This window comes from Fukomys damarensis, unplaced genomic scaffold, assembly GCF_012274545.1.
Source record: "Fukomys damarensis isolate Sample0158 unplaced genomic scaffold, DMR_v1.0_HiC HiC_scaffold_13, whole genome shotgun sequence".
NCBI classification, from domain to species: domain Eukaryota; kingdom Metazoa; phylum Chordata; class Mammalia; order Rodentia; family Bathyergidae; genus Fukomys; species Fukomys damarensis.
In genome coordinates this window covers 11,112,296-11,121,628 of record NW_022900925.1, presented here as the reverse complement: position 1 = coordinate 11,121,628, position 9,333 = coordinate 11,112,296, and the positions used below count along the sequence as shown (strand labels likewise).

General features: G+C 43.2%; 1 protein-coding gene across 1 annotated transcript; it reads left to right on the top strand.

Annotated features, from left to right (window-relative positions):
• Window positions 1-799: 799 nt before the first annotated feature.
• On the top strand, window positions 800-6,497 carry Scimp (SLP adaptor and CSK interacting membrane protein). Its single transcript, XM_010605845.2, has 6 exons — window positions 800-917; window positions 1,844-1,907; window positions 3,708-3,775; window positions 4,470-4,612; window positions 5,283-5,402; window positions 6,474-6,497. Exons 1-6 carry the CDS (start codon window positions 806-808, stop codon window positions 6,495-6,497), a joined length of 531 nt encoding a protein of 176 aa, XP_010604147.1. The 5' UTR covers window positions 800-805.
• The last annotated feature ends 2,836 nt before the right edge of the window (window positions 6,498-9,333 follow it).

Genomic DNA, 9,333 nt, shown 5'->3' with positions numbered 1-9,333 from the left:
AAAAAAAAAAAAAAAAAGCACAAGGCCCTGAGTTCAATTCCTGGTCCAGGAAAAAAAAAAGATGGGGGAAAGGCAGCAAGCCTATAGAACCCTAAAAGACAAGAAGATCAATTTTCCCATGGGATACAGTCTTGCCGAAACTTTAATTTTAGCCTTACGGGTAAGAGTTACATGGACTTCTAACATCCAGAACTATAAGACTACATATTTTATTTGTTTGGTACCAGGGATTGAACTCAGGACCTTGTGCTTGCGCCTCAGCCCTCAAACTAGCATATGTCCTAAAGGGTAACTAGCTGGAAACGGAATGTGTTTCTTTTGAGCTCCCTCTCTCAGCTTCACTCTCCCAAGAAGACATGCTCTCCTCAGTTCTGTGGAAAGGCCTCTCTCAGCAGTCCATGGAGAAGGAGGTGACAAAAAGGCAGTTTCTCTGGTCTTAGAATGTGGGGAACTTGGGACATGTGTGTGCATATGTGCATGTGTGCATGTATGTGTTACTAGGGATAGAACCAGGGCCTTCATATATCTATATCTTGTCTCTAATCCTTCCAAACCCCTGTGATATTGTAAACAGTGTCATTTCCACCTTACAGATGGAGACGCTGAGGATCTGAGAAAGTTTAGCAACTTGCAGGGTCCCCTACCTGCTAATCCATAGGGTGTGACTATGAACAGGAGCCTGATTGATCATATGCAGATGCCCATATCTCTACACAACATGGTAGATAACAGGCCTTACCACCACTCCAGATATGTTTTGTTCATGCCTCCTTTTTCTGTTTCCATTCTCTAGGATTCCATTGCAATGAGTTGGTTTAGAAATTATTTCTGGATCATCTTAGCTGCGGCCATCATTGTTGTCTCCTTGGTCCTAGGCTTCCTCTTGTGCTGTGTCTACAGATGGAAGTTTAAACAAGGTAATGACCATCGCACCTGGGCAGGGAGAGGTAGGTGTGGGTGGTTATTTTAGCTCAGCAGTGCTGCTGCCTGCTTCGCAAGTACGAGGTCCTGAGTTCTATACCCAGTACCAAACAAAAAAACTATATTATTGACCCCTATAGCCCTATATCCATTTGCTTGCTTGCTTGCTTGCTTGCTTTCTTTCTTTCTTTCTTTCTTTCTTTCTTTCTTTCTTTCTTTCCTGTACCAGGGATCAAACTTGGGACCTTGTGCTACTGAGCTAAATCCCTGGCCCCTCCATTTGCTTTTTAAAAATTTTATGTTGAGATATGGACAAAAGTATGACCCTAAACAAAAATCACATTTAACTTCTTTTATCATAAGTCACCCATAAAAAGCAAGCAGATTATAATTAATAATAATGATTATGTCCAACACATCACAATTTGCAATCTGCTCTTCTGAATCTTTTTTTTTTTTTCTCATCGAGTTTATTGGTACTTTTTAGGTATACAGTACAGTTACATTCATTATTGGGATCCTGTACCTTTACATGACAGGTCTTGGTTCTCATTTTTTCCCCACACCCATGCCCTCCCTTCATGCTCTTCTGAATCTTTATCTCATTTTCTCCTAACCACTTTTAGCTATTCACATACCTACATTTTTTAGTGCCCACCAAACACTGGGCATAGTCCTAGGCAATGAAGAAACACAACCCACATGGTTGCTGCTCTCAGTGAGTTAATGCCTACACCCTGTGGTCAAATGGCCTGGGTTCAGATGCCAGCTCTATCATCTGTGAGCTCTGTTTTCCTATGTATGTTCCCTCTGGGCGTTCTTATTCCAAATGTCTGGGACTACTTGGTTTCTGAGGACTTCTAAACTCTACATCCATAATTTTTGCTACTTCATCCTAAATGAATATGGTTTTCTCTCCCAGGCAAGAAATGGAAAATTGCCAAGCCCTTGAAACAAAACCAAAGAGAAGAAGAAAAGATGTATGAGTAAGTAGGGAAAATTTTTCTACTACTTAATTTTAAGAACCACCTATTTCTATCCCCACCTCCACACCACTGTTCCTGTGTGACTGAGATGCCCACATTTCCTGTGGAGCTGGAAAAATGTATATGCCAAGCCTTCCCACTTAAGGACAGAGGTCGCAGGATGTTGTGGGTGTGGGGCACTATCTGGGCCTCTCTGCTCACCAATGCCCCTCGTCACTTTGACAGAAGTCACAGGCCAAGCTCTGTGTTCTGGGCCCACTGTCAGTCTATGTCTTAAGTTTTTTAAAAGTATAGTCCTCCAAAAGCTATTGTGCTGAGTGAAAATATTAGCATTTGCTTTACTTTTGTGTGATCTATTTAGGGCTTTATGATTCTACCTGTGTTGGGGATCCTGAAGGCCAACCTTAGGCTTGCTAGCTCCCTAGAGAAACTCAGGGAACCCAAAAGTTATTACATTCATGGTTACAACTTACTATGACCAAAGGATACAGGCTGAAATCAACAAAGAAAAAAGAACAGAGGGTGAAGTCTTGGTGAACCCAGACACGAACCATCATTTGTCCTCCCTCACGGTCCCACAGATACCATTAATTCTCTCAGCAACAGTTTGTGATGACACATGGGAAGCACTGCCAACCAGAGAAGCTCGCCTGACTGTTGGAGTCAAGGCTTCACCAAGGGCTACTCATGTGGGCCTAGAATGTCCATGTGACTGATCTTTGGCTATTAAGTCTTCGGCCCCTCCAAGGGGCAAATGGATATCAGTATCCCCTAAGGTCCCCTAAAGTCCCAGAGAAACAACAAAAAAGGCATCAATCAGAGACCATATCATTGCTACGGCATATTCCACTGCGGGCGTAGGTCATGATTAGTTTATCTGCTATTCTGCTGGTGAGCATTCAGGTAGTGTGGTGATTCTGTTTCTCGGGAGAACCCAGGCTAACATAAGTCATGCCGTTTGGGGCTTGTATTAGTCAGTTTCTGTTACTGTAACAAATACCTGCAAATCAGCTGATAAAGATAAAAGAATTATTTTGGTTCACAACTTTGGAAGTTCCAGTCCATGCTGAGTTGGCCCAGTTGCTTTTGGGCCTATAGTGAGGCAGTGCATCATGGTGGACAGTGTAGAACAGAGCAGAAGTACTCACTTCCTGGCCAGAGAGAAACAAAAAGAAAGAGCAGGAGAGCAGGGTCCATGAGCCCCTTGGATAACATGATCTCAGTGACCTGAAGACTTCCCACCAGGTCTCATCTCCTAAAGTTTCGAGTAGCACCCAAGCTGGGGACTAGGCCTTTAACACATAGCCCTTTGGGGGACAGCCAACATCCATTATAGCAGGATTATTATGAATAGTGCTGCTCTGAACATCTTAGTACATGTCTTTTGGTGAACATACCTAAACATTTCAGCAAGATATTACTATCTTGAGTGTGTTTATGTTCTACTTCAGGGATATATCTATTTTGCAAGCTGAAAAATATACCTGGTACACAGCTCCCTCTCCTAATCCAGCTCAGGTGAACACAGAGGGTGTGTTCCATGCTCTGAATTAGAATGCTTCAACTTCTTGCCCCCAATTTCAGCCATTCCCTGAGCAAGAGGAAATAGTCTCTTTATGTTGGCAGTTACATATGTGATGCAGGATCTAATAGGAAAAGAAATGCTTTCAATTGGTAGGGACTAAGATTTGAATGTTTAACCCATTCACTTTCCTTGATGTTTTCTTGTGAATCTGCTGACAGCAAGCCAGCCCAAATACTTACTCTCTCTCTCTCTCTCTCTCTCTCTCTCTTCTCCAGGAACGTACAGTCACCAAGTCCATTACCCCCTCTGCCACCCAGGGGCTCATTTTCTCAAGGCAATTCCCGTAAGTACATTTTGCTGATAGTAGTCTCATTCAGGATAGGATAACAAATTTATCTAGGTGACTTGGCCAGCCAGGCTACAATAACAAAAATATCATAGGCTGGGTGTCTTAAACATTAGAAAAACTGTTTTCTTACAGTTCTGGGGGCTGGAAGTCTGAGATCAGGGTGCTGGCCAATTTGGTTTGTGGTGAGAGCTCTCTTCCTCACTTGTTTCCTTCTTGCAATGTCCTCACATAGTATTTCCTCATGCATTTGAGCTGAGGAAGGAAGAAGCAGCATCTGTAGACACAACAGTACTCATCTGGCTCTGGTCTGCTTCTTTTCCAAGTATTTGCTTCATGGTTTCCAGGCAGCGTAGACAGAGGCAGACACGTGGGCGTTAAGATATCTGACAAATATTTGTCACTTAGTCCATTGGGTGATCTTGAGACCCGTGGCCTTTCTCTGTAAAATGGGAATCTGGCCCACTAGGAAGTAAAACAATCATCAAAATCCATAAAAATGGCCAGGGATTTAGCTCAGTGGTGCTGCCACCTGCCTCGCAAGTCCAAGGACCCAAGTTTGATCCCCAGTACCACAAAAAAAAACAAAATAAAACAAAAAAACCATAAAAATCATGCCAAACCACTTGATCAAAAATGTATGATCACACAAAAGCTTTGCATGTAAGGAGTTTTTTGGTGTGTGTTCTAGCCCCACAGGAAATCCCAGCTACATACTCTTTGGTGAATAAAGCTACAAACAAGAAAACTGTTTCCACTTTGAACTACATTGAGCCTGAAAATGACTATGATGATGTTGAAATCCCTGGAAATACTCAAAACCTTAATTCTAAAGTAAGCATTTCTTCATTTTGGCATGCTGAAGAGAGTTCACACAACTTATATTAGAAGTATCAAGAATGGTTGGCCTTCAGAAAGTGTCCGCTCCTGAAAGCCAGTGGTAATTTTGTGAAGCTTTGTGAGATAAGTACTTCCTGAACCTTGATAAAGACGTTTCAGTGATCGGATGGTTGCAGCAAAAGAGGAAAGACACCAACGCTCAGCCCCCAGGACTAAGGGGTCAGCCCCTGTGGTTCTTCAGTTGGTGAAGTTTCCATGGGGTGGACCACTGTGCTCCACACTCAAACCCGTGAGAAACGACTCATTTCTCAACACTCCACTTTCATTCACTTGGTTTGTGGGGTTGTAAATGATAATTAATCTTAGTGTTGGATTATGCAGAGCCTCCCAGCTCCCATCCCCAGTTGAGTCCTTGCCAATCTGACTCTCTTTTGTCCCCCCACCCTACCCCGATACCTCTATATGGAAAGGCTGAGTGGCAGTTACAGCCGAGCATTCTTGTGCACAAGTGACCACTTGTCACTTGGTGAGTTTGTCAGGGCAGGAAAGCTTCTCGTTCTTATTAATCCACTGCATCTATACACAAGCCAAACTCCAGTACCCTTATATTAACCTGGCTCCAGAGAATCAAGTTCTTATCTATGTTTTTGCCTTGTGCTTTCAGGTGGCACTGTATCAATCAACAAAGACAAAGTTATCCTCTGGTTTACAGGAGAGGTGTCATATTGCAATAGGTGAACTAGAGGACTACAGGAAAGCAGGGTCCCCCCAGGAAAAATCAGGGGTCAGTGTCATTAAACAGTTGTACATTCAAGATGGGAGCTCACAGGGCTGGAGATTTAGCTCAGTGGTTCCTGCCTCGCAAGCACAAGGACCCCAGTTTGATTCCCCCGTGCCCCCCAAAAAGTGGGACCTCAGGGAACTTAACAACCCCATCCATAGTTTTCACTAGTGCTCAGTCTCTGGGAGCTGACCTTCCTTAGAGTTCTTTCCCTGTCCCTGTTCTCATTGCTCTCTAAATACTCCTGGGGGAATCTCACCCATGCCCCTGGGCTCAATGGTCCAAATCAGAGACTCCAGCTGAAACTTCTCTCTCCAGTTCCAGACTGGGCTGCTTCCAGGACATCTCATCTAGCCACCCCACAGGACTCTCAAATTCAACTTACGCCATAAGAAATTAATTATCCACCCCACACCCAGTGCTCCCCAATACCTGTTGACTATGCCTCCCAAGCAGCTCACCAATCCACTCCCAGATCTCCCTCAGAGTTCTGAGGTCAGGCCATTGCCAGCCGTTGCCAGGAGAACGTGATCAGCACCCTAAGTGGACTCCTGCCTACGGCACCTCACCCTCCACATCACTTGCCAAAGGACAGCCAGTGATTTTCTGAGGTGAACTTTGGAGATCATTTTCTTGATGAAATCTGCTCTTTGCCTATTAATCTCAGAAAAAGTTCAAACTCCTCAACATGGTTTATGAGATGTGTCAGGCTCTGGTTATGGTTATCATTTGCCAATTCCTTCTTCCTTCACTATGCAACCTACTTTTCTGCCTCGTTTTTGCCTCTGGCCATTTGAAATGACTTCGCCATGGAAAAGCTCTTGCTCCTGTGCTGGTGCAAAGCATTGTCCCTGATATATGGAATATTCTTCCCTACCTTTCCACCTTCTCATCTCATTGTAGGTACCCTCTTCTTTCCATCCCAAATTCAGGTCAGCAGCCCTCTTAGGTGCCCTCCTGTGATAGAATTAGCAACTATAACCATCTGCTCACTTATTCCTCTCTTCTACTTGATAGAAAACAACACAAACCTAGAGACTGTGTCATTTCCCCCATTGTTTTCCCTGTTCCTAGGAGCACATCATTGATGCTCAATAAATATATTCAATAATAATTGAATTGGATGAACAAACTCCCCTGGGCTTTTACAGATCTCTGTACATGATCCCCATAAAAAAATTTTTTCCCTTTGCATCATGACTGCCTAGTTACTTTTCATCCTCCTTTCTAATCTGGGGACTCCTTTGAGGTAGAATTTGTCAGCTTATTGCTATATTCCCAGTATCCAGCACAGACTTTGGCACTCAATAAATATTTATTGGATATTAAATATTAATTGAAAAATTTACCAATCAGTTTGACTACTATGACCACCATCACACCCAATCCCCCCCCATCGGGAATTTGTAATTTGAGACTTTATCCTGGGAACACATAATGAATCCATGTGTTCTGCCAAGTAAATTGTTCCATTTTGGATGATAGACTTAAATATATCAAGATTTCACATGTCTTTTGTGTAACTCTCTAGGTGACCCCAATTAGCTATATACACACTAATTTTTTAAAAGCTAAAAATAGCCAGGCATAATGGCCCACACCTATAATCTCAGCACTCTGGTGACTGAGACAGGAGGATCACCAGTAGTTAGAGGCAGCCTGAACTGCACAGTGAAACCCTTTCTCCAAAAAAGCTAAAAATAAAACCATTTCCTTCCTAAGTTATTTTGAGCCTGAAAATAGCAATGATGATATTGAAAACTTATAGATACTGAAAATCATTACTTTGAAACAACTCCTATTTTGCCACTTGAGCAGTTTTGAAAACTGTTGCCATCAGTGTCGGGGATTTGGCTCAGTGGTGCCACCACCTACCTTGCAAGTACAAGGTCCTAAATTCAATCCCTGGTACAAAAAAAAAAAAGAAAGAAAGAAAAGAAAAGTGTTGCCATCAATCAGAAGACTCTGAGGTTTTTGCCGTGTGTGCGTGTGTGTGTGTGTGTGTTTGTGTAAAATTGGGGATTAAATCCAGGGCCTCACACACGCTAGGTAAGTACCCTACAGCCCAAGCCCTTTTTATTTTAAGGCAGGGTCTTGCTAAGTTACTCTGGCCGTCCCCAAATTTGCAGTCCTCCTGCCTCAACCTCCCTGAGTAGCTGAAATTATAGGCATGTGCCAATGTGTCTCACTTTCAGTTTCCTTTATAATAGTTATAGTTGGATCTTCTTTGAAAAACAAACAAGATTGTTTTCAGAAAATGTACTGGTTATTACCAATAATAAATGTTATAAATTGTATGTATGGATTAGGGTGTTCTAAGCAGCAAGGAAGGAGGGGTGAAGAGAAGGAGGGAGGAATGACAGGTCCCAAGTAACCCAAAACTCGGCAGGACAAAAGATTAAATCTTAGGCTAGAGAATCTTTGACTCGATGTCCTGCCTTGCAGACATGCTTGGGTTGAAATCAGGTCCTCAGGGCTCTAGAAACACTGCCTCTGTGACTTTACTGGGTACATTCTATTCTGCATCTTTTACAGGATTGAGTCTTTTGTCCACATATCTCCTAGGCTAGATATGCTCAGTGGTGGCTGTAGCATTCTGGAGTCATAGGGGTGGCCCTGTCCCAATGGTGGTGCTGGGCCTTGCCCTAGTGAGGGTATGCGGTGGTGGCTCACCCTGAGGCAGTTGTCTGCCTGGACCTCGAGGCTGTCTGAAGCATCCTTTGAAACTGAGGTGTAGGTGGCCACACTCCTATAGCCTGTGCACTTTGCACACCTGTGGAGATGGCAATGTGCATGTGTCACCATGTTTTACCATCTGTACCTTCTAGATGGGTGACCTGAGCTACCTCTAGGACCTGCTGAACCATAGTGCCCAAGGAGTGTTATACCAGAATGTAAGGAGCAGAGCCTTGAAACCATTCTGCCCTCAGCGCCTGTGATGGGCAGGGCAGATAACAGGACACAGATGTAGGACAGGTGGGGAAACGAAAACTGGACAATTTTCACCTTTCTGGATGGAAGTGTGTTTTGTCATTGAAGAAGGAGAGAAGAGCTACTGGATAGGCAACATGCCATCTCCCTGGGATGGTTCACTTTCACAAATACACTCTTCATTATTTTCTCTCTCTGTCTTTGTTTTTCATTTATAGTTTCAGTTTCAGAAGTGTTAGAACAGTTAGCTTACATGTGGTGCCTAGATTCTACCATTCACTCTTCTCCTACAGAGCTCTGACTAATAAAAAAAAAAAAGATAAAGGATTGCCAGGCAGCTGAAGATACTAAGAATAATAGCAATCACAATAGTAACAGGAGCCAATGCTGGCTGAGTACTTCCTCTCCATATAGGGATTCACTGTACAAAGTAATCATAACCTTGAACAGGCAGGGTGGTGGGATGTGGACCCTTTTCTCCTTTGCTCTCCTTTCCAGTCCCTCTCCTCTGCTGTCCTTTGAAGCTCAATGAACTACTCTTTCCTGCTGTCTTAGTTAAAATCTCAGGCAAATGTTTATTGGCTCCCATGGTCACTTTCAGATTGTAAGACTGCCAGATGTGAGTCAAAACTCAGGGGATATATGCTTAAGAGTTCTGCATTTCTTTTTTAATTCAAAACGTTTATTAACTAAATTAACGCCCCATTCTAAGACCCATGTTTCTCTAGGAAGCCTTTCATCTATTTCAAGCTCTCACTATTCCATAGGTGTGTATCAAATCCAATGACTTTGGTTTCTCCCTAATGCCCATCAGTTCATATAGGAAATCAGTAAAAACAGGCGAAATTGAACATATCTTCTATAATGTTCTTCCTTTTTTGTTAAAAACATTTGGGTGGGCTGGGGATTTGGCTCAGTGTTTCTGCTGCCTGCCTTGCAAAGGATCAAACTCGGGACCTTGAACTTGCAAGGCAGGTAGCAGAACCACTAAGCTAAACCCCTG